At 44.6% G+C, this 25296-nt stretch overlaps 2 protein-coding genes across 5 annotated transcripts in view; one reads left to right on the forward strand and one right to left on the reverse strand.

Moving 5' to 3' along the window:
- Positions 1-2943, forward strand: part of LOC309386879 (cullin-9-like) — a 35345-nt gene extending 32402 nt beyond the window's left edge. For both annotated transcript variants that reach the window (XM_081942779.1, XM_081942780.1), the window contains exons 28-30: positions 626-734; positions 931-1127; positions 1781-2943. In XM_081942779.1, coding sequence (XP_081798905.1) covers positions 626-734; positions 931-1127; positions 1781-2065 — 591 coding nt within the window. In that variant the 3' untranslated portion in view covers positions 2066-2943. The remainder of the gene's footprint in view (positions 1-625; positions 735-930; positions 1128-1780) is intronic.
- A 2313-nt stretch (positions 2944-5256) lies between these two features.
- The window catches only part of LOC309387847 (phosphofurin acidic cluster sorting protein 2-like), a 197247-nt gene continuing 177207 nt past the window's right edge, over positions 5257-25296 (reverse strand). For 2 of the 3 annotated variants that reach the window (XM_081944740.1, XM_081944741.1), the window contains 13 exons: positions 23210-23337; positions 22407-22539; positions 21026-21130; positions 20401-20507; positions 19561-19715; positions 19192-19302; positions 18965-19067; positions 13006-13048; positions 12509-12551; positions 9692-9833; positions 8592-8815; positions 7739-7852; positions 5257-7399 (listed from right to left, as the gene is read on the reverse strand). In XM_081944740.1, the coding sequence (XP_081800866.1) occupies positions 7284-7399; positions 7739-7852; positions 8592-8815; positions 9692-9833; positions 12509-12551; positions 13006-13048; positions 18965-19067; positions 19192-19302; positions 19561-19715; positions 20401-20507; positions 21026-21130; positions 22407-22539; positions 23210-23337 (1524 nt within the window). In that variant the 3' untranslated portion in view covers positions 5257-7283. The remainder of the gene's footprint in view (positions 7400-7738; positions 7853-8591; positions 8816-9691; positions 9834-12508; positions 12552-13005; positions 13049-18964; positions 19068-19191; positions 19303-19560; positions 19716-20400; positions 20508-21025; positions 21131-22406; positions 22540-23209; positions 23338-25296) is intronic. The other variant, XM_081944742.1, reaches the window with a different exon arrangement.

Below are 25296 nucleotides of genomic sequence, written 5' to 3' on the forward strand. Positions count from 1 at the left end.
CGGTCAACCTCTCTCAGCTGTAGGAAGAAGGTGATGGCAAACCAAATGTTGCCAAGCAAAGTGCAAGGGACTAGTGCAAGCAGCCACCAGGAGTTACACATACAAAGGAGGCAGTGGTAAATTGGTTCCGAATTGTACTCCACTTTGACGGAATTTCTGTATTATGTATAGTTTCTCCCTTATATAAGTGAAGGAAGTTCTGTCCCTAATGATGAGAAGTAACTTGTATTTGGCCAGATGATTTGCTTGATTCTATCTTATTTTATAGCTGCTCCCCAAATTAATTGAAATGTTTAGATTCACCAATTTTACTGAGAGTTTGTCTATTCTGAGACAATTACGAATCCTGAAATGTTCTACTATCTTAACCATCTCAGCATGATCTGCAGTTTGAGGTTTAAAAGTGTTAATCTGAATTGGATATTTTTTGAAATCTTGGCTGTGTTGGGAATCCTTTTGCCAGGATCTCTTCCTCTTGTCCATAATTTACTGCACTAATCAGTCTTGAAAGTGGGAATTTCATTGCACTTACAATCTCTCTCGGAATAGACTTAAAGACTACATGTCACAGCATTCTCCTATCTCTTTCTGCATAGTCAACTAATTTTTCTTCTATTGGTTTCAGGAAGTTTCTCTGGAGACACTAGTAGAAGTCACAGGTCTCTCCCGTGTCTTCCTAGGTCATGCACTGAAACCCCTGGTAAAGAAGAATGGGATCCTCTCCCAGAGACAGAGTAAGTGGGGAGGAATATTCTGTAAGAAAGAGAGGATTTTTTTTTCCTTTTGGAAGATTAACTCTAGTATGTTGGGTGGAAATCTTGACTTTGGGCTGCAACCTATGGAGCGCTTGGTTTACCAGCTTCAGTTATGAAACCAGAGAGCTTTCTGGCTATTTCTTCTGCTCCTCTAAGGCTGAGTCTTCTTTGTTAGGTATTTTAAGACTGAATGAGGAGGTACTAGGTCATGTGTCTGGTCAGTGCCTGTGCCTCTTGCCCGAAACGATGTACCTGAATGTGGAAGAAAAAGTATGCCATGCTTTGGAGGAAAAAAGGAACTTCATCTGCTGCCTCCTCAACCAGATCCTGAAGGAGGAGAAGGAGATGCATATCGACAGCCTGGTACTCAAGGTATAGATTGCAAGGATTCCACCCTTTTAGTCTTCCCAGTTGGTAATCCAAAGATACACTATAACCAGCAACTGAGTTTGGAATTTCCATTGCTAAGTGATGTGGTGATAAAGTGCAGTGTCAACATGACGTTGCTTAGCGATGGCAATGGCGCCAATTCCGGTTGCCAATGTAACCCCAGGCCCATGCAGGATGTTAACTGAGGACCTCATGTGATTGCAACATGGGAAGAGGCGGGAATCCTAGGCAAGTGGGAGTTGCCGGCAGCGGAGCAGGGGCCGTGGGCAGGTGCTGTAGGAGGCAGAGTGGGTGCCAAGGGTAGGTGTACTATGGAGCTGGTAGGCAGTTGAAAAAGGGGCGAGAGCAACTTGCAACCTCCTGCCAGCTTTTTCCTCGACTTTGCTTATGGGAAACTAGCAGGGGTAATTGGAAATGGTGGGTCACGTGATTGCAGGATGTTGCAATTGTTGTAATTGTGAACTTGTTGCCAAGAACTTAATTCACTAACATTTGACAATGGGAACATTGCAACAGCTGCAGTTTGTGTTCAGTCACCCTGGTTCAAAAGTCACCATAATTTTGAGTGTCGCTAAGTGAGTGGTCATAATTCAAGGAATACCTGTAATTCCATTCATGCTTTTTGCCTCTTCCAGGTAATTGATGCCTGCCACAAACAGAGGCATGGATCACCTTCAGACTTCTTGGGAAACGTCTGCAGCAGTGCGGATGTCCTCGCTTGTATCTTGTGTTTGCTAAATCAGGGTTTTGTCCAGCGCCAAGAAAATTTTCCACAATTTATACAGTATGTATGTGTGGATATTCCAACCCCAGCGGTGCCAAAGAACCAGCCTCAAGTAGTATTTCAGACTGTGCAAATCAAAAAAGTGCCCAGTATGCCTTGTATGGAGAAGAAACAGACATTTTCTACATTTAGATAAAATTGGTGTGTGACAAGCTAAGAATGTAAGACTAAAAGCTGTTCGTAAAAGCACTGGTTTATGGTTAGTACGGCTGTAGGGAGTGTCTTGTGTTTTGTCCTTCCTGCTGGTTTTCCACATGTAGAACTGAATGCTCCAACATTAAAAGACTGGAAGAAAAACTGAACCAAGTGTTGCACAGAGAAGTTTTCCAGTAATAATTTTTCCCCCCTCCTTCCTGAAAAGAACTAGCTCTGTTCTTCCACTGCAGTTGGGGGACATGACCTCGGGAATAATTCAACACATATTTTTCTTACAACTTGAGCAAGGTGGCTCCATTCTAAAGTCAGATAGTTCAAAACATTCTCCCCCTCTACCGCCCACCCACGTGTATCTGCCTATTTTCAGACTGCCACAGGACGTAGTTGAAACCTCCTTCTGATATATGATGGGTGGTTGGTATCCATCCTCCTCGTTATAGAGTCTTTAATGCATGACTCTTGCCTTAAGGCAGGGGTGTCAAACTCAAGGCCCGGGGGCCAGATGAGGCCTGTGGGGTACTTAGATCTGGCCTGCGTGACCGCCCTGGAAACAGCGAAGGACTGGTCCACGGTGCTTCTGCCACCAAAAATGGACTTCCGAGCTCTGTTTTCGGCTGCCACAGCCTCCTGCAACCCTCTGGCAGTCCTCCCGAGCTCTGTTTTTACTGCCAGAGATTGCAGGAGGCTGTGCCAGCTGAAAATGAAGCTCTGGAGCCTATTTTCACTGGCATAGTGCTTGGGCCACCAAAGGCGCCCTGACAGGAGTGACATCGAGCTGGCCACACCCACTCTGGCCCCACGAGGTCAAACACAATTCTGATGCGGCCCTCAATGAAATCGAGTTTGACACCCCTGCCTTAAGGCAACAAACTTTTTCTATTTATTTGCAGTCCTTGTCTACTTTACAACACTGAATTTGTTTTTGTAATCCATGTTCATTTACCTAGAAAAAACACTCTATGGTCCTTAGTAAAGAATAAGCTTTTAACATTTCTATTATCACCTAGGTTTCTTATTTAGACCCTTGCATCCCTGCCCAATAATAGTTGATAAAGATTGGATGAAAGGAAGTTTTAGATCCAAGTAAAAAATGACGTACCTGTTCTATTTCCTTAATCTTGTATTCATTTTTGAATTATTTTATTTGAGGCATACAATTTCAGATGATTTACCTACTTGCATTTTGCACATTATGAGCAAGTAGTTGCTTATTTCACTATGGCAACTGATTGGTTGGGAACTCTTGATTTTTTCCCCCTATAGCGGTAGATTGCTTGAGATGTAAAAATGAGAGATGTAAGTTCCTGCTCAGTAATATTTCTGATGCTAACATTTACATGGTTTATGTTTTGAGCTACCTAGTTACCTAACGCAGCTGCCTTCCACTTCAATTATTTTCTATATCTTATCCAAAATCTCGGAAGAGCATCAATTGCCAAATTCCAAATAAAGACAAATTTGGCAATATACAGAATGTGGCTTTTTGAATTACAGCCAGAATTGTGCATGAAATAGCATAAACTAGTGGTTCTGGCTCACAAACCCAACAGCCTCACTCCCACCTTCAATAAATTAAAAACAACAAATAGGATCTGCTTTACTTTGTATGCTCTGGGGAGCCTTTTGCGCATATTTCCATTTTCTACAATCACAGAATGGAAAGGAAATTCTTTAGTTGGTAGAAGAACTGTTAAGTATTTAACATTCATGAAAAGCAACTTTTAGCTGCGCATATGTGGTTAATTCTTTTGTGGCCAACAGACCTTTTTCATTTTATATTTTCCCACTCAGTTGTTCTTTTCTTGACACACTTTTCTTTCCTTTGCAAATATTTTTTAGTAATATGCAGTTCCACCACAGAATAGGATTGGGCTAAGAGGAAGCCAAAAGGGACTACAGGTGATTGAATTGGAGAGTATGATGATTTAGTGTAAAAGACTAAACCTCTGGCCTCGGTGACCAACCCAGATTGGATCCTGCAACATTATTATATTTGCCTTCATTTGTAGTGCAAAATCCTCCAGGATTTAATTTTAAAAAGAAAATACTGTAAGCTTGCCTTCAAAACATTTCCTACCTCCCTTGCCACACGAATCATATTCTGTGTGCAAGGGGTGAAATTTAAATATCAGATATGTGTTTTAATTACCTTATATTTTTACATCAATAAAGATAGCAGGAATAGGCTGCATTTTTCTCCAAGAAGGACTGCATTCATTTGGCAACAGAATCATAATTGTGCAGGCAACATGCAATCAAACGATTGGAACATCCTGCTCCTTCTTTCTTCCCTTTCTCTCTTTCTCTCCTCCCTGCCCAGATAGATAGACTGCTATCCCAACAGTTTGAGGACAGTCAAGTATGAAAGGAGGCGAATGTATCTCCATAGTCACCGATTGTCCCCAATTGATTCAATGATTTCATTATGCTTTTCACTATTGTGCAAAATTTAAGATTATTATTATTCATGAAAGTTATATTCTGACTCCCAGTGATGCTCGATGATTTTATAGATCTACAATTGTAAGTAAGCCTGAGTCTACTGAGCTTCATAAAAAGGCTTTGCTTTAACTCTTAAGAGTCCATTCAAAAATGTTGAATTGTAATTTTAAAGGTAGAGAATATTCATTAAAACATGGGAAGCGGCCACATTAATTGTAATTCTTATCCTGATCCTGCCCATTCTTATCCTGATCTTGCCATGTCTTAGCATATAGTTCAAGACTAAATGCCCTCAAAAAGATCATGTCATCTTGGTTCATAAACAAGCAGACAAGGAAATATAATGGGGTAAATATAGTCATTCACTTCTGTCAAGAGCTGCTAGGATAACTGGCCATATTTTTACTGTGTTCCCAGTCAATGAATAGGGATGCCTACATAGGCACAGTAGGTGGACAGTAGAGTTGCTTAACTGCACACAAAAGACCTAAGCTGCCAGTTGAATTGTGCTGTTTTCTTCTGGTTGACAACCCCCTTTCATGTCTGTTTCTTAAATTCACCATACTTTTTAAGATTATTTCAGGTGGGGGGGGGGGAGCCTCAAGTTCTCAAGCAAATCCAAAACTAAGAACCTCTTAACTTGTGAAATCCTGTGGCCGGTGCTTTGTCCCTCTAAATCACAAAGAAGATGCAATTCCAAACAGAATAAAATCAAGTTGATGCTCTCAGTCACATTGGTACCAGCATTAATTTATTAAAATTAATCCAGAAAGCAACCTTACATTAACAAAAATAGAATCTTGTAAAAAATGGGATTTACCCACCATCCCTGCTCTCCTAACCACGAGCAGCTGCATTCGCCAGGCAGGCGCAATACCACAGTTTAGGTCTCTTAAGTTCGGTAGGACACACTTTCAAGGCAGGGGACGTTGGTTTGGCAGTTCTAGTGACACAAGCTCCAGGAAGGTAGAGAGGTCCTGGCCTTTGGAGCCTGCATGATTTAGGGATAAGAGAATGGATGGGGACATTTGTGAAATCCAGCTAGGGAAGGAAAGGAGGCACTAGTAGCTGCCTTCTGACACTTACTGTATTTTCCCAAACTCGCTTGTTCGATCTCTCCTGATCAATTTAAGCATTTTTAAAGGTCTGTGACTATCCCCCCCACCCCTGCACATCATTGCCCCTGACCTTGCCAGTGGATCTCATACTTGCCAGCTTCATCAGTCTACCAGTGCCACAGATCTATTACAACAACACAGCAAAGGTGGAACTGGATACAACCTGTGGATGTAGTAACTACCCTGAGACCTGTCCAGGCAAAGTGCTGATCTGGGGAAAGGGGGAAGGGAGCACTCTTACTGGCTACAAATGGAGTGTGTTTGATTCATAAGCCGGTTCCATCACATGAGAGTACCTTTTTCTTCGTCTGAATAGAGGTGGGAGGGGCCCAGCTTGCCCCACCACTTCCATGAGCTTTAGATATTAGTACTTGACCTTAGCTATACAGCAGGGCACAGCAGTGTGGTACAGGCAAAGAAAACAAATATGCAACATTTACGCAGAGCTAAAATACTTCTGGGGAGAAAATGGCCTAACCCCCTCCCTCAGGATACATTTCCTTACTCTGAAGAAGAACTTAAGCCTCCCTGCCCCATTCCACCTTCCCCTTCCCAATACTGCTTAGCAAAGGTTTTTTTTCCTCTATTTTATTGACAGGGTATTCATTCCGAATCTATTCTACGATTCTTCCCTTTACTTGGCTGGAAAAGAGTACTCTTGCCCTCTGGTTCATGGCACAGCCTGGACCATTTTCTCCTTGCAGAAGTCCAGCTTTGTGCCATCTCTTTCTGTTGTGCTCACAGCTGATGAATGGAGGAAACGGTTCCTCTAGCTGCTTCCTTAAGAACAGTTTGGGCAAGGTAAGAACAACACAAAATGGCTCGTATACCACCTCCTGTTAAGCAGCCTCTGGAGCAGATCCGGGAATCATGCTCATCTTCAGTTGTCAACCCCTTAGTCTTGTGTTAAGATACTCTGCTCTACACATTCCAATTGTGTGAGAAGTCAAACAATGCCAGCTCCACTCCAAATAAGAGAGACAGGAAAAAGTGGCTTCATGTTAAAAAGAAACTGCAAGATGCCGTAGCCCTCGGTGAATTCTGAGACAGAGGACTGCCAATTGGCACTTGTGGGCAGAGGTCAACTGGTCCAGAACGTTTCTGGGCAAGCCTGGCTAAGCAATTCTAGGAAAAGGGTCTTAACACACTTTTTTCCCCCATTAGAGATTTACAAGGTAGCAGCAAGTTAAAAAGAAGACCTGCCTTCCCATTTCTTGCCCAAGCCAGCTAGACAAGGCATGGAAAGGAACTCTGTCCCACCTTCCACAAGCAACTTGGGAAGCTAGTCAACCCTGCTCAGCCTCTTTCATTCCTGATGTCACCTGAACAGAGAAGACAGGCCTGATATTCTAGTCTCAAGAGTCTGTTGAAAAGCCATTTCTCTCTTGTGTTTTTGTGTGTGCACCTGTCTTCCTTCCCTTTCCTACAACCCAAGTTCACGTTAAAACTAAAAAACTCATGGGTGAGACATAAAGCAAATCGGGATGCTCCCTGCACAGAACAAATGGAGCAAGTGGAGCCCTTGACAGAGTCGGCTCTGTATGGGCAGTCAGTCTTCAGAAGCAAAGGAAGTGGACGCTCCTCCTCCTGGTCTATCTGGCAGAGCCCAGACTCTTCCATACGGCTTGTTTCATCATATCACACACTCTTTGAGTAGCCGAAGATGCCAATTGGAAAATGTTTGACGTGCGTTGGCCACTGTGCAGCCAGCTGGAAAAACTTCACATCATTCCACTCCACACCATCAATACAAACTGTAAGAAAGATGACAGACCATTATCATCCTAGGAGCGGTGAAGGCAGGATAAATATCTAGGTCAAGCTCTGGGGCACGTGTGAAGGGAGAAAAGAGCCATATTATATAAACACACTGCATGATGGTGCTGGTGAAGGATTTCAACCCTAGCTTTTTTGTGAAGTATCTTCCTCAAACAGAGAGAGAGAGAGAGATATGGAGACTGGAACCCATCTGGAGGTCACCAGATGGAGAAAACTTGGCAGAGACACATGGAGACCTGTTCTCTGACCTTGTCAAGTAGAAGGAGAACTCTGCCTGGGTCCCAACCTGGAAAACTTTGAGCTGACCCACTTACCACGCAACATGGTGTTTTGATGCTTGGCTGTGCAGATCAGGCGGGTGATCCCTTCGATCACTTGGCTTTTGGGTTCCAAATCCTTCTCCTTAGGTTTCTTGCTCAGGAACATCACTGCCACGAAAAGATGATGACTCAACAGAGCTACTGTATTTTTCGGAATACAAGACGCACCTTTTCCCCCTCAAAAAAGAGGCTGAAAATCTGGGTGCCTCTTATACACTGAATGCAGCATTTTTTGCCTCCCAAAACCCCGCCCCCTTCACCAAAATGGCCCTGCAGAGCCTGTAGAAGGCTTTCAAAGAGCTCCTGGGGGGTGGAGAGGGCAGAAATGAGTGAAAAGCGGGCCATTTTTTGCTCAATTTTACCCCACCACCAGCCCACAGGAGTACTCTATAAGCCTTCTAAAGGCTATGCATGCAATTTTTTTTGACAAAAAAGGGCCAGTTTTCTTGAAAAATGGGCTGTTTTTTGCTCGTTTTGGGGGGAGCACCTCCCAGGAGCACTCTGCAAGCCCCCTAAAGGCTATTCATGCCTTGGGGGGGGAATGGGCCCATTTCCCCCCAAAATGGGCCATTTTCGGGAGGTTAGCAGAGTGCAAAAACTTTGCCTCTTCAAAACGTTGGTGCATCTTATACTCTGGTGCATCTTATACTCTGAAAAATACGGTAAGTCCAAACATAGTTAAGCCACTAATGGGCAAAGTAGCTAGTCCCTGAGTCTACGTCAAACCACAAGCATTTTTTGTTTATGAATTATGTTAATTTATACCCATAGGGCCCTCAGTGTGACTAAAGGCAAACAATGTGAGACAACCTGAGGGGAAAAAATGCTCCTTAGATGATTTGGTTACCTTTTTTGTTTTTTTCCTTGGTGACCACCGTCATGGCCATGGTGTTAGGTGGAGTGAGCTCTCCTGGACTAGGGATGCGGCTGACCTGCAGGGAGCGGAAGTTGCTTTTCAGGGTGTTCTTGATGCCTATTTCCCGCTTTTCAGCCTCTTTTCTCTTCTCTGGCCCCTGGGCTGTCCAGTAGTCTACCTGAAGACCCATCACCTCCACACCAGGGCTCAAATTGCTGAAAGAAAAGAAAAACCATCTGAATGAAGTTGTGCCCTCCGCAGGAATAGATGGCACTGAACCACTCCAGCCTATAAGAGAAGAAAAGATCAACATACTGTCATTTAGCTAAATTCTGAGGTGTTTTGATCTCTCATGCGCTGTTAATGTTTGCTTTTTGACTTTTACTGGGCAGTGTTTTTCTGTTGAGCAAAAAGGCTGCTATTCATGTACCTCTATCAATCGAATGACTTGCCCCCATTTGTTTTTCAAGTCATTGTTTTACAGTCCAGTGTCACTGTAAAGTCTTTGATATTATCTCATGCCTTTAATGGTCTCCAGTCGTTCAATAGTTGAATTTTCTTGATATTCTCTTCTCATGTAGCCACATTCCTGTGCCAATATTGTTACGGTCCCCAAACAAAGAATTCTGGCAATACGTCCCGCATTTCTACAGTAAGAATAAACTAACTGGATAAGTACATTCTTTTGCTCATCTGTTCCTGTCATGACTCCTTGAAATCATTCAATCTTCTCAGGAGAACTGAATTAGCCCAGAGGTGCAAAACATGGGCTCATATCCTTTTGAAATCTCATGAGCCTCCTTAAGAATGGTGGAATTGAGTCTGCTCTTCTCTGTCCTTCCCCCACTCCCCCCACCCCGTTTATGCTGGGGGGGGGTGTTCCAAGAAAGATTATGGAGTGCAATGGTGCTTTAAGCATTGTAAAGACTAACACCTCTTTATGCCCTCACCAAAATGGGAATCTGGTTACACAAACCCTGGGGCAGTCTGCTAGCCAAAGTAATTACGCCAACCTAAACATACTAAACGCAAGGCCTCTATCCAGTTAATATTATCACAAAATGTCCATAAGTGAATTGAAAAGTGCTTACCCGGTTCCTGAGAGCCCACTGCTGACAGAGGGAGAGGGCGGAGGGGTTCCTATAGCTTCCTTGGTATAAGGGATCCCTCCACCAGATGGAGACGATGAGCTGAGCAGTGAGGTGGAGCAGATGGTAGCATCATCAGAATCAACTAGGGAAAATTGTGAGAAAGCACCTGATTATATGTCTTGTTTGCCCAGAGCACTTGCCGCGCGGGGGGGGGGGAGTACGGTGACGTGGCTGTCTGGAATGAGGCGCAAAAGGAGATTTCTATCTGCTATCAGAACTGGGCTGTTTCCATATGCCTTGCCCTACCAAACTTACCAAGGTAGTTACTATGGAAGGAACAAGGAAAGGACAGAGGCACTAGACTCACCTGTTCCGATTAGCAGGCCTGGCATAATTACAATCTGTCCCTCCTGGCAAATGTATTATTATCTGGCTATCTTAGGGGTTTTTTAATTTGTTGTGTCTGTTTTAGGGATTTAAAATGTATATTTATATTAGCTTTGTACAGTTCTTTTAATTGCATTTTAACCTCCTCCAAACTGTACATATTTCACTTTTTTATTGTATTTTGTGATATTCTCTATGGACTGTACACCACCCCGAGTCCCTTCTGGGAGAGGGGGCGGTCTAGAAGCACCAAATATAAATAAATAAATAAATAAAAATAAACTAGCTGGATTTGCACACAAGATACATCGCAATGTGATTTCAGCTTAGTCCATTGGGTCAACCCAACCACTGTGGTTTGAAAACAGTTTTTCAACAGTTATGTGGTATGTTCCCAGACAATTCAGCAAAAGAAACCATGGCATGGTGTTGGCATCTGTTTGCTTTTCTACACATTGGAACCAAAACAGCCTTGTGTCTTGAGACTCCTGATTGCCCTGCTGTCTATTAGCTAGCTTGAAGCATCTTCTGTGGTTTCAGTACATAGGATTCCACTGAATCTCTTCCTGGTTGAAACTTCCCCACCCCCACCACCCCCAATATTCTTTCACTTTCTATGCTTCGTTTTCAGTCTTTTTTCTGTTTGGTCTATCTAGATATGAACTACTGAATGCACTATTATTATTAGACATGATTGATGTACATGATTTATTTTATGCTTAATTACACTTGGTATTTTCCAAATGAACTGTAATTGAATTCCTGCAACTGGGCACATTTGATATAGTGATATTTATATTTGAACAAGCATTTTCAGCGCAATATCTTGGTAAAAAATGTGCTGCACAGATAAATTGGCCTAGAGCCACAATAGCTACCACAATAGCTACCAAGTGTTATTATTCGATTCCTATTCCATTATCAGAAAGAAGGGAGGGAGAATGCAGGGAGAGGCATTTAATTTTACTCGGTAACAAAACACGCTTGCCCTTTTCGGTCTTCTCAAAGACAAATGTCAAAACAACACTTTTTCACCCATAGTACGACACCTCTTCTCTTGATCTACATTTCACACAAGGCACAAGACAATCTCTTTTAAAACAACAACTGTAGTCTCTGTAATGGCAACGTGGAATTCCATTGTATTTTAAGGAGTCGAGCGACATGTTTTGATTTCTTCTTATTAAGAAAAGTTTAAAAGTTTAGAGCTGATTTTGAGCTAACTATTTGCTTTACACTCCTGCTGAATAAAGAGTGGGGGAGCATCTTCATATGACTGCAAACCTTTCCTTATCTGTGAAAGTTCCAGATTTTCAGTGCCCATCCCAGAGCCATGTGCCACCTGGGTACTAGCAGTGGGTACTGGGGAATTTGGCCAGACCTTGGAGGGGTATCTGCTGTCATTTAAGGATCTCTTGATATCTTGTAAGAGATTTGGGTATCGTCTTGCTTGGGATACAGTATAGGCTTTTTCTGTTATGCTTTTAAATTTGTTTGCTTAAGTCAATAATAAAGCTTGTCTCTAGATCTAAAAGGACCGATTGCCTGGGCTACCCTGAAACTTGGCAAAACACCCTCTTTGTCCCAAAGGAACCCAGAGAGGTATACAAAATAATAAAACAATATTCAGTAAAAACATTCTGATAAACTATTAAAGTAAAACCATCACCCATAGGATAATAAGAGCAACAAAAGTACAATAATTAAAACAGGAAGCTGTTTCTGCATGCAGTAACTAGGTGTGGATGAATGCTTCTCTTGGAGAGCATTTGATGTTCAGATGTTGGCTTGAACACCCCAAAATAAGGTAGTGGAACACCAGCCTATCTACATTTCTCTCCCCAAACTCCTTGTCTATCCTCAGTGTTACATGATGGATTTAGTAAGGAAGGAGAGATGTAATCACAGTCATCTGAACATGACTTTCGGCAGACTCAAAAAACAAATGAAACAACAGATGCAGCCATAACAACTCCCCTCCAGACCTCCGGGCTAAATGGATGGTGGTTGAGGGGTGAGATTGACAGAATGTGAGGACAAAGGGGGAAGGGTCCTAACTCTTCTCAATTTGAAATCTTAATGGCATCAGGAAAACGTTGAAAAGGACAAGTGGGCTTAAAGAGGAGAGTCCCAAATTTCAATACAATCGAAGATGAGAAATGCCGTGATTCTATTGAAGTATCATCAGGTCTGGATTCATTTTGCCCCTCCGGTTTTTGTTGTCCTCCTCAAAAGCCTCAGCCTCACTGATGTGCAAAACCAGGAGAGGTTATAGTTGAGGCAGGTTGCCATAAGCATGACTTCATCTCTCTGGCCCATAACTACCCCACGTTTTCCCTGGTCTGCAGGGACACAAAACAGGAGTGAAAACAGAGCAAGGCTGCTGCCTCAAGGACCCAACTGTTACCACCAACCGTGCCCATCTCTCACCTGAAGTGCTGAAGGACTGCTCCACAAGTCCCACTTTCACCACCTGTGTGGGAGGAAAAATTGCTCAAAGCCAAGAAATTGCAACAGGCAATATTCCACCACCCTGACAGAGAGATCTGGGAGGGTGTGTTTTAGGAGATCCTCCGTGTGGGGTTCAAAAAGTCACAGAAACTGCCTGGTGTTTTTTTTTTTTAATGTGCACCTCAGATGGAAATTTCATTGCTCCATTGTGTCTGCCATCTTGACTTTTTGGCCACACCCTGAGAACCTCCCAGATGGACCCACCCACACCTTCACAGCAACAACAACAACAACAAAAACCTTGCAACAGACCCCTTCATGCAAGGCATATACATTCAATTTCTCCTGCAGGCATCTCTCAAGAAGCAAAGAAAATGGCTGGGGAATTCTGGAAGTTGAAGTCCACACATTTTAAAGTTCCCAAGGTTGGAAAACTGCTCTAACAATTACTGGCCAATGCACTCCAATGCACTTACCCCAACAAACGGCACAAATTTCTGGCAGGAATCCTCATCCGGGCTGTAAAAACGGAACAGAGGCAATTACAAATAGCAAGCCCCTGCAGAGTTCTCTACCTGCAAAGGCCACCTGTGAAGTGGAGCTCACCCAAAGCTTTTGCCTCCCATCGTCCTTTGCTGGTCACGTTACCAACCGCTGTCAAATAGCTCTGCCCCCTCCCCTTGCAGTGCCGTTGGACACAAGCAGAAAGGGCAGCTTTGGGAGAAATGGACTGACTCCAGGATTTGGCCAGGCAACCCCAGCAAAAGCCTGATGTAATAAACAAGCAGCTATCGCAGAGGCAAGCAATGGTGTCTCTTTCTTGGGAAGGTGGAAGGAAGCGGGATGGTTCCCTCGCTCTCACATAGCATAGCAAACTCCGCCCTCCCTCCCTCCCCGGCACAACCCCAATGCTGAGCACAGGGTCACAGTGCGCAGGAAAGATGGGAAGGCAAAGGGACAAACGCAGAAGAGACTCGAGAGGAAGGAAGACAGGCCAGCTTCCTTCTCGGCTACTTCCACAGGCGGGAGTTCTCACATGCAACCAGGGACAGTCAGCAGCCTGGCCTCAGGCAAGACAGGCAGGGGAAGCACTCATTCTGTTCCTAGACAAAGATGAGACGGATGGACACAGAAGAGAAAGGCAACACTGCAGCAAGCCACAGTCCAATACCTGATATAAAAATCAAAATAGAGGCTTCTTTTCCTTGAATGCCAAAAACCAAGAAGAGGGAGAGGCGTCAGCACCCCTTGAATACAAGCAGTTAGACACTGGCGCTGGGAGACAACACACAGTGCCTACCTCACTTGGCAAGGCTGGGCCATCAGTGCTATATTGTACTCAACGTGTGGAAGGAAGGAGAGAGAAGAAAGGCCCAGTACCTCATGGCCCTTGAATGAGTGGTTAGAGAATGGTTACATTTAGAACAGAATAACAGAGTTGGAAGGGACCTTGGAGGTCTTCTAGTCCAACCCCCTGCCTAGGTAGGAAGCCCTGCACCACTTCAGACAAATGGTTACCCAACATCTTAAAAACTTCCAGTGTTGGGGCATTCACAACTTCTGGAGGCAAGCTGTTCCACTGATTAATTGCTCTAACTGTCAGGAAAGTTCTCCTTAGTTCTAAGTTGCTTCTCTCCTTGATTAGTTTCCACCCATTGCTTCTTGTTCTACCCTCAGGTGCCTTGGAGAATAGTTTGACTCCCTCTTCTTTGTGGCAACCCCTGAGATATTGGAAGACTGCTATCATGTCTCCCCTAGTCCTTCTTTCTCTTAAGCTAAACATACCCAGTTCCTGCAACCGTTCTTCATATGTTTTAGTCTCCAGTCCTCTAATCATCTTTGTTGCTCTTCTCTGCACTCTTTCTAGAGTCTCCACATCTTTTTTACATCGTGGTGACCAAAACTCAATGCAGCATTCCAGGTGTGGCCTTACCAAGGCATTATAAAGTGGTATTAACACTTCACGTGATCTTGATTTTATCCCTCTGTTGATGCAGCCTAGAACTGTGTTGGCTTTTTTGGCAGCTGCTGCACACTGCTGGCTCATATTTAAATGGTTGACTACTAGGACTCCAAGATCCCTCTCACAGTTACTACTGTTGAGCACGGTACCACCTATATTGTACCTGTGCATTCCGTTTTTGTTGCCTAAATGTAGAACCTTACTCTTTTCACCATTGAATTTCATTTTATTAGATAGTGTGTAATGTTCAAGTTTGTCAAGATCCTTCTGTATCTTAAGCCTATCTTCTGGAGTGTTGGCTATTCCTGCCAGCTTGATGTCATCTGCAAATTTGATGAGTTCCCCATTTATCCCCACGTCCAAATCATTGATGAAGATGTTGAAGAGTACTGTGCCCAAAACAGAGTCTTGGGGTACTCCACTGCATACTTCCCTAGACCACCCTTCCAAGGTGTTCCTGGTTAGCTTTCAGCAAAAGACAACTCAAATTCCACAAAGAGGATCAGGAAGATTTCAAATGTTTTCAACAATTCCCCACTTAACATACTTACCGTACTTCACAGTATTGATGTTGCAGGTGCTCACAACATGTCTCAGAGAAAGAGAGAGCTGCCCTACAAAACATTGGTACTAGCACTGGCTCCACATCTGGTGGAGCCTTGGATGTGACAGCCTGGGTGCGTCACCTGCCCTGTCACCTGGCCCAAATGCCTGCCCTTTCCCAGAGGCCCAAAAGCCAGTTCTTTTTGGATGTTATAAGTCACAATCAGAACGCAAAGAGAATGTAAAATCTGGCAGAATTCAAACAAGGCAGAAATAGAGAATGATAATAAGAGAAAAAGAGAGAGAGAGAGAGAGATGCGGAAAGGGAGAGTTTGCTGGGATACAGGAGTGAGGATACCAAACTAGCAGAAGTGAAGAAGAGACCAATCCCTTTAAAGATTAAAAACAGACTGTTCCATTCAAATAAACCTATTGCCACCAGTGAATTAAACAGAATGACTTCTTTAAAAATGTGTTTTCTGCCCAAGAGAGGCCTTTTTTTAAAAATCCACAACAGATCTCCTGCCTGGCAGAGACCACAGCCAAAGAGGGACATGTCAACTTCTGCTACAGGCCTTCTCCATTCATTCTGTGTGGTTGTAGTGTCGATGCCCTCACAGATCTAGCCGCCTTCATTTGGCATGAATGCTCATGTCCTCTCCATTCAGAAACCAAACATGAAAAAAGTGCAAATCATTGCCCCTGCTCTTAAATTATGTTTTAATTGTTTTTCCTCACGACAACAGGGTATCTGAAGTGACCTGGAACTCCACGCATTGCAAACAATTCACCAGAGGCACCGCTGATGTCTTCTCTGCTCAACTGGGATGTTGTCTGGGTTCTGTCCCCACACATTTACTGAATGTGCATCCAATGCCACACCCCACATCTCCCTATGGCTCTGCATTATGAGGTGAGATGTGCTAACACAGTGTTTCTCAACCTTGGCGACTTTAAGTCCTGTGGACTTCAACTCCCAGAATCCCCCAGCCTGGGGAATTCTGGGAGTTGAAGTCCACAGGACTTAAAGTCGCCAAGGTTGAGAAAAAATGTGCTAACAGAATACAGGCACTCTCTGAGGAATGGGTGTCACGGAAGTCCCAGAAGAAATACAAATGTATGAATGTTATACTAAGGCCAAAGACAGTTTCTCTCCACCTGCTATGTACTTTGGAGTATTGGAAAGACTCTATTCTGTTTTTTAGAACGTTGAGGGGAAAAAAGATAGACACAATTTATTCAAAGCTCTTTAGTATTAAAAAATGCCAACATTTCATCATTTTAGCTTTTGACTTGAATACCGGTGTACTTTAATAATGGAGAATATTTTAAAACACATATGTAGGCCTTGTCCCCCTGCCCATAGTTTGATTTCTTTGCCCTCAGTTATCTGTGTAGTGAATTCCTTGAATTACACAGCACCATCTCCCCACCACCTATTCCTGTCTTTGACCGTTAAAGCCATCGGGGACACAGAGTGACGACATCAGAGAGAATTTTAATAGCCTTTTTTTAAAAAAAAAGTAAAATAGGTGCATTCAAATCTACTAAAAGCTTAAAGCACCTCTTTTGTTGCTTTCTATAATAAAAAATGATATTGTATAAATTGACAGTTCGTAGCTAAATTTCAATGACACGTTCTTGGGATCTCCAAGAGTCCCCCCAAAAAGAGGTTCAGGGCCATTTTTAGCTAGCAGGCTTCCTTTTTCTCTCAGTAACTTCAGATTCTGCAATGCCAAGGACTTGCTCAACTCCAGACTGATTTTTAATGCTGGAATTTCTAGATCTATTTACACAACAATAAGCAACGTAGTCATTCTGGGGGATGTGTGCGCATCTTATGCTGCAGCTGGCGGGTGGCAAGCTAAGTGAAGACGCAACACCTACATGCAGCCCAGGTGCTCTGGGCAGAAGCCACCACTGCAAACGCCTACGAAGCCATACCAGAAAGCAAGTCCTGAATGTGGCAATGGGGGCAGAGCAGGAAGCCACCTCATCATAGTCTTGTACTCACAACTCTCATCTCTCCAGATAACTACCGTATTTTTTTGGAGTATAAGACGCACCAGAGTATAAGATGAACCAAGATTTTGAAGAGGTAAATTTTTTAAAACAGTTTTTGAACTCTGCAGGCCTTCCAAATCCTCTGCACGCCTCATTTTTTGTGAAAAATGGGGCATGCAGAGAGTTTGAGAGGCCTGCAAAGTGTTGCTGGGTGCTGGGGTGGCAAAAATGAGCAAAAAAGGGCCCTTTTTTGCCAAAAAAAAGGGCATGCATAGCCTTTAGGAGGCTTGTAGAGTGCTCCTGGGGGCTGGGGGGCAAAAACAAGCAAAAATGTAGGCCATTTTTTGCTCGTTTTTGCCCTCCCCAGCCCCCAGGAGCACTTTGCAGGCCTCCCAAACCCTCTGCACAGCCATTTTTGGGGGTGGGGTTTCAAGAAGCCCAAAATGCTGTATTCAGTGTATAAGACGCACCCAGATTGTCACCCTCTTTTTTTGGGGGTAAAAAGGTGCGTCTTATACTCCGAAAAATACGGTAAGTCAGTTTTTTATGACCTACAATCCTGCCTCACCCTTCTCCCCACCCTTCTCAGAGGGCCACTGGGAAGGTTTCATCTCCTGGAACATGCTCTGCCATAGTGGGGCTTTAGCACGGAGTTGCTCCTCAGAGCAAATCAGAAGAGGTTAATTTACAGCAAGTCACCCTCAGCATCTGGAGACTGCTTGGTCGTTTGAGGGAAAACTGTTACAGAGAATCTGTCAGAGAGAAAACATCACCAGGAAGCAAACCGGTGAGGTTGTCCCCTGCTACCTTCTCTAGCCTCCCAGGACACCCTCTGCCTTTTTTTCTGGGCAAATCTAAAACAAAGGTCTGCACTGCTGGTCTGTGAAAACATCTGTGGGTCCTATGTGGAAGCTGAAGGCATCTTTGGAAATAAAGATTTTGAAGGCCGGTGCTTTGCTTTCAGACATGCAACTTTCTTTCTAATAGTGTTTAAAATGGCTTATAGAAATGAAAACATCACCGAGCCTCCAATTCAATAATAACAGGTCTGTTTGGGGAGGACAGAGCTTCCCTCAGTCCAGGGATGTCCCAGCAAAAAGCAGAGTCCTTTCCCGACTTCCCCCAGAAGCCTCCCCTCCCTTTGAGTACAGCAAGCCAAAGCTGTACATACTGTGTGTCAGTCCCCCCCTTGGCTGCAGGGGTACGCAGAGAACAGTGAGGCCTGATGTACCCCGCACACTTGAATTGTGGTGGGAGGAAGGACACAAATAGCACTGGCAAATCCCAAAATGACTGTCCAGGCCAGCCTTTATCCTGGGACAAAAGCAGGAAAAAACCTGCCCATCTATTCTGTTTTTTCCTTGCTGCCCTGTCCTTTAAGAGCTGTATGAGGATCACACAGCAAAACCTGATCGTGTTCCCTGGAAACACAAGGAAAAAAAGATCATGTAAAGTAGAAACGACAACTCCCTGGTGCTCCCGGAAAGATAATATTTGGGGGGAGGGGGAGGCAGGGAGATATCGGGTCATAATGAGTAGGCCAACAACGTCAAGTAGATAAGAGCTGTGTCACACACATGGGCATGTACAGGTGTTTTTTTTTCTGGTTTGGCAGCATCACAGAGATTATTCTGCTTTTAAACATGTAAGGCCTATTTTAGAGCATTCACTACAGCATGTTTTGTGTGTGTGTGTCTTATCTCAACCTGGCAGAAAACAAACCAAGGCTTTCCTCCTCTTTTCAGTCCTCACTGCCCAGCCCATCATACCTCCTCCCCCACATCAAGAAATATGGGGATGCAGCCCTGCACCACGAAAGATGGGCTCTCTGTTGTGTGGGTTCAAATAAGTCATTCTGTTACTGAGTGAGAGAAGGAAAGGAAGGAGAGATGAAAGGAAAGAAGGAAGACTGCAAGCTGTCCTACCTCTTCTGTTTGTAGGTCAACATGGCCTCTGAAATGGGTAGCTGGTGAGATACATTGGCACCTGTAATGAACTGAGCAACTCGGCCAGGGATGTCCACAGTATCTGGAAAGAGATGGAGAGAAGGGGTTGGGAAGAGGCACGCAGAGCACCAGTGAGGCCCAACAGCTCCTTAAGATCAGATATCCCGTTACTGGTCTGCATTGCCACAGCCAATTCTGGCTCTTACCTGAACTAGGGGCTTCAACTCTGCTAAAGAGCTCTCTCCAGGCAGCATCCAGAAACAGAGTGCTGTATCTATTATCAACTGAACCGAGATACTTGGCCAGCGGGTGAGAGCCTGGGAAGGATACAGAGCAATTAAACAGAGGGAAGAAAAAGCGGAGGACAGAAACAGGATAATTTCCTCATCCTTTCCTTACAAAGTTGAGCCAAAGGTCTGAACAAATTGCCTCACCTCCATATTTCTCTAGCCCATGTTTCCTTTTCCTGGTTGGCATAGCTGCTTTGGCATGCTTAACAAAAAGGAAGGAAGGCTCCCCTGGATTAGAATACGCCACAGCTTTTCAGAACTGGCGCCAGCGGGCAAGACTCTTACCCAAGGGCACCACAAGAAAACGGAGGTAGTTCAGCCAATCAGGAGTCTTGCTGGCTAGCTGCTCCACAAAAAAGCGCAGGACGATGCTCAGGTAGCTCTGATCCCCTGCCACAGCCACTTTCACTGGGGGAGGCATGTGGGAGTTACAGTTACAGCTGTGGAGGAAGAGAAATTCTGAGAGGCTGCAGGTCCAGGAGAGCAAAAAGAAACCTCCCCCCATTACCTCCTGCCAGCACTCCCTCTAGTTTAAAGGTAAAGGTAAAGGTTCCCCTCACACATATGTGCTAGTCGTTCCTGACTCTAGGGGACGGTGCTCATCTCTGTTTCAAAGCCGAAGAGTCAGCACTGTCCGAAGACGTCTCTGTGGTCAGGTGGCCAGCATGACTAAACGCCAAAGGTGCGCGGAGCGCTGTTAGCTTCCCACCAAAGGTGGTTCCTATTTTTCTACTTGCATTTTTGCATGCTTTCGAGCTGCTAGGTTGGCAGAAGTTGGGACAAGTAACGGGAGCTCACTCCGTTACGTGGCCCTAGGGATTCAAACCGCTGATCTGCCGACCATCTGATTGACAAGCTCAGTGTCTTAGCCACTGAGCCACCTCTAGTTTAACACCCCCACCCCCACCCCAACTGGAAGGTCCTAGCCTTCCTAACTAGCCAACAGTCTTTCAGTTGGAGATAATGGGAAGCTGTGCATCATTGCCTTGGAAAGCTGTACCAAAAGAAAAGGAACCCCCATCTCTGAAGCTACAACCAGGGTGGCTTCATGGCCCACATAACCAAGTACCAAAGTTCTCAGGCACATGGACAACTTGGGAAACCAAGTCGGCTGACTATACTCACAATCTCTGAATGCGAGAAACAATTGTGTTGAAGGCAGCCTGGACATCTGCCATGGAGCAGGTGGAGACCATGGGTTGCTTGTGTTCTTGGAGCTGATCACACAGGTACTGCCAACACAAAACAGGAAACATAGAGAAAAGCAGCTAAAACAAACACGCAGCATCTCCGGTCTCAAAGTTCTCCTCCTATTCTTGGCTCTGTGGTTGGAATGGGAGGAGATCTGTTCCTGAGCTAACAAGAAGGACGTATTTGGGATTCCACTTTAAATCTGGTATGATGCTTTTCAAGGCTAAATTGTGCCGAGGAAAGTCATATTGAATTTATACGAATGTTTGGCACATTTAGATTATTACATTGCCTTACTCTTACACTCATTTGATACCATATAATTCATTAATCTGCAGAGTTATTTATACATCTGATCTGGTATACTCCTCTGTAGATTTAATTGTTTTAATGTACATTTCATTGTTTTAAATGCTTCCCCCCCCTTTTTTGGGGGGGGGGGGCAATGTGCTCTGTAAAGCCATGAACTGCTTTTCACAAGTTTCCCCTTCACTTTCAGAGCGGCGGGTTTAGTTAAATGCAACCCTTGTGCCATCAGCCGCCTTCGGGACTTCCTCACCTGGCCTTGCCACTCTGTGATGTTCACCAGGATGATGCTCTCAGGCAACTGCTCATCTGAAACCAGGATCTGGTTAAGCTGATCATACACCGATTTCCGGGGCGCCTGCAGAGGCAAAGGAGAAACATGTTCAGGACAAACGTCTATGGAGATTCTCAGTCATCCAGGTCAGGTTGTCCCAAAGGTGCTTCTTTTTTTCAAGAGGCAACTGGACTTTCTGATTTTTCTTTGAGGACGTTTCAATCAGATTCTTGGGAGGAAAGGTGAAAGAAAAACCACAAAGTCCAATTGCCTCTTGAAAAAGCCCCCTTGGGGAAGATATGGAACCCAGACAACACACCATAAAGTAGAAAAGGGGGGGGAGGAAGGGGGGGAAATAGGGAAGAAAATAACAATATATAAGTATATATTCAAAAGTAAGATACAAAGGGGGGAGGAACCATAATCAGGATAGATTTGAGAAGGAGAGGGAACAAGAAATGATATTTAACTATTTCTGGGGTTGCAGAAATACCACCCTAAGAAAATGAAAATTAAGATCTGGAAGAGACACCTACAACATTAGAAAAAGAAAGGAAGAGAGGAGAGGAGGAAGAGGAGGGAAGGAAGGTAGAGGTGAGGAGAGGAAGATGGAAGGGAAAAGGAGAGAAGGATAGAGGGTAGGAAGGGGAAGAGGAAGAGAGGAGTAGGGGAGAGGAAAGGGAAGAAGGAAGGGAAAGGAGAGAGGAAGGAAGGAAGTAGAGAAGAGAGGGAGGGAGAGAAAGGAAGAGGAGATGAGAGGACGAGAAGGGAAGGGAGATAGAGGTAAGGAGAGGAAGATGGAAGGGAGAAGGAGAGAGGGTAGGAAGGGGAAGAAGAAGAGAGGAGTAGGGAAAAGGTAAGGGAAGAAGGAAGGGAAAGGAGAGAGGAAGGAAGAAAGTAGAGAATGGAGGGAGGGAGGGAGGGAGAAAAGAAAGGAAAAAGAAGGTGGTGTCAAAACAGGCGAGGGATGGTAAACAAAGCAAACCAACTGGTATGTTATAACCCTGTAAATGGAATGACAAATGTATAAGAATGATGAATGTAAAAAAGAATAACAACTACGTAAATGTATACCTATAATTGTATATAGAGAACAAAAAATAAAAATCTTTTCCAAAAAGAAAAAGCCCCCTTGGGACCACAAGCAGGAGAGTTCCAATCCCTGCATCATCAAAGACCATAAAGGTAGCAGAGACTTTGGCTGTCTTGGGAAAGCTCCAAATGTCTCTATTGCTTTGATTTTGTTTCTCCACTCCCCATTTAAGGCATTTCTCTCCCCCCTCCCCCCCCTCCCCATCCCGGTGGCAAGAAAGAGCCTTTCTCGTACCACAAGTCAGCATCCCGCTCACCAGTGCCTCACCTGGTTGTTCTGCCGGGAATCTGGGGAGCCCTCACTGTCCAGGCTACCGGTTCGGTCACTGTGGCCCTTAGAGTTTTGCCGATCCTTGACTGACATACTGCGAGGTCGCCAGAGCTGCTTGTTCTCAGCTTTGCTGAAAGACAAACAGCAGGCTATCAGCAGAGGTTGGGGAAGGACAGCCAGGCCTCAGATGCCCAAAGGAAGTCCCCGCGGCGCTACTGAGCAAATGCCGTGAGCAGCCAGAGCTTCTAAGTCAGGGGTGTCCAAACTTGGGAACTCCCAGACTTGTGGACTTCAACTCCCAGAATTCTGGGAGTTGAAGTCCACAAGTCTTAAAGTTCCCAAGTTTGGACACCCCTGTTCTAAGTCATCAATGGCTGCCGAGACCCAAAGATAGAGACTGAAGAGGGAGAAGGGAGGCTAAGAGGTTCACACTTGCAACAGGGATTAATTGGACATTATAAACAACAATACTGTTTGTCAAAGTCTATAAAAGTCTGACCAAGTGTACCACCACCTATGCTTTGATTATTTATATGAGATGCCAATTTAGAGTTGAAAGGGTTATATGGGAAAGCATCTTAGGTTTTTGAAGAATTTATTGATTCAATTACCTCAAGAAATCTTAGGCCAAGAATCCATGCCTGAGCCACAGCAGACTTAGGGGGTTTCTCTACTGGAATATTGGCCCCAGGGGGGGGGGGAAGAACCTTTTTTATACTCTTAAAAACCTCCTCTGCATGGCCAACATAGCTGCTACCTAGGCAAGATCAGCTGCCCGTTGCCGACGAGGCCTTTCTTACCTGGGGGAAACAGTGGCTGGGAACTCCGGCTTGCTTACATTGCTCAGTTGGGCAAGCCTGTCCATGCTGCTCTCCTTCAACACCGTCTCAGCTGCTCCTCCTGGACAGGAATCGTTTGCCTCCAGCTCCTGAGATCATGTGGTGATTATATTTCCAACATGCCCAATAACCAAAGAAATGACGATGCACAGAAAGCATTGGAAAGTTTGTTTGTGGATGTGTTTTGCTTTGGAGCCCCAGAAGAATGTCTAATGGAATGGCTTGATTGGCATGCCTCTTACCCACCGGTTACAATCTCTTCCTACACCTCAATTCACTACTCCACATTTCTACCCCCATTGCTGCTACATCATTACGGCCATCTCTGTAGCTCACCCCAGCCAAACAGACAAAAGCAGAAAGAATGCTAACAGGAAGGTTGAATTATGAGTTGTTCCATAACTTTCAAAAAAGAGCCAAATTTAATTTCCGTGATTCTAGAACAGTGTTTCTCAACCTTGGCGACTTTAAGTCCTGTGGACTTCATCCCCCAGAATCCCCCAGCCTGGCTGGAGAATTCTGGGAGTTGAAGTCCACAAGACTTAAAGTCACCAAGGTTGAGAAACACTGTTCTAGAAGGTGGGGAGAAAATCCTTGACTGTGCCCGCAAAGCTGCAAGTAGCCCTTGACTTAACAACCGCAACTGTTAACCAGAATCTTAATTGTTGAGCAAAGCGGTTGTCAAAGTGAGATGTCACCTGACTGCTTCACTCAATGACCACAATTCTGGCATTCCCGAGTGAGGTCGCTAAGCAATCTCACAGATCATAAAGCAGAGGGAATCCCATATAAGGAGCGTAGGGTGTCTCGGAGGAGGAGGGAGAGAAGACCTTGGTGGCATCTCTCCGCTCAGGAACTGAAAATCCTCCCTGCCAAAAATCAAGCAGGATTTTCAGCCCCTGAGCAGAGAGATGCTCACATGCAGCTTTACCATGTCTCTCAAGGCCTTCCTCACTCGGATCTTATGCTCCTTACGTTACTGTACTTCCTCTCTGTTCAGGGGCTGAAATCCCTACTTGGATTTTGGTTCCCTTTGTCTCTGGGGGCTGGCTGAAAGAGCTCCCTGCGGAAGGATTTCAATTCCATGGCTGCATGGATTTCAGTAAAGTCTCCCTTTGGATTTGGATGTGGATTTCAACAATCCAAGCAAACATGGAGCTGAAATCCTTTGGCAGCAAACATGGAGCTGAAATCCTTTAGCAGCAAGCGTGGAGCTGAAATCCTTTGGCAGCAAGCGTGGAGCTGAAATCCTTTGGCAGGGAGCTCTTTCAGCCAATCTTCAGAGATGAGAAAGAGTCCTCTCGGCAGGCTTGCAAGTTTTCCCCACACTGACTTTCTGGGGAAGACTGCAAATGGCAGTCATAGGATTCTTTGTAAGTGCAAACTGGTTGTCAAGAAGCCAGATCACTCTCACGAGACTGGTAGCGCAATATTTTGCAAAAGTGCTTTACAGGCCACACGGCACCCTTTCCAAAACCATCATTAATTCAAAACATCATTAAGCAAGTGGTCGTAAGTCAAGGACTACCTGAACAAATAAAGAACATGTGATTCCACTGTGCATTGAGATGGTGGGATGAATCAACCACTGAACTGGCCAGCAGAATGTAGCCCTTGAGAACACAGGATCAACCCAACAGAGCTATGTACAACCGTTGTGTTTTCAAAACTCCCTTCATCATGGCGCTTCCTCAATTCCCTTCATTCCACCCACCACTATTCCAGTAGGTAGGAATGCCAGCAAGAACTCCAAAGGTTTCAGTACCCACAGAGACTGTGGATGTTTACAGAGTAGAAGAAAGCACAGGGTACTCTTCTTCATGTGAATGCAATATTGGGAGTAGTACCCAGAATATACAGAGTGGATGACTAGTGGATGTAGCACTGATAAAGAAAGATTAATGCTAGAATTTCGCCAAAGATTGCCAATGTATCTCAAGGGCTCCTTGAGTCATTTTCTCCCACCACCTCTAAAGCTGCTGCTCACACAGATATTAGAACAGACTGAAGCAGGAAGATGCTCAGACCAACCACTTACAAATGCTTCG

The sequence above is a fragment of the Natrix helvetica genome (assembly GCF_964273705.1).
Source record: "Natrix helvetica genome assembly, chromosome: 2".
NCBI lineage: Eukaryota > Metazoa > Chordata > Lepidosauria > Squamata > Natricidae > Natrix > Natrix helvetica.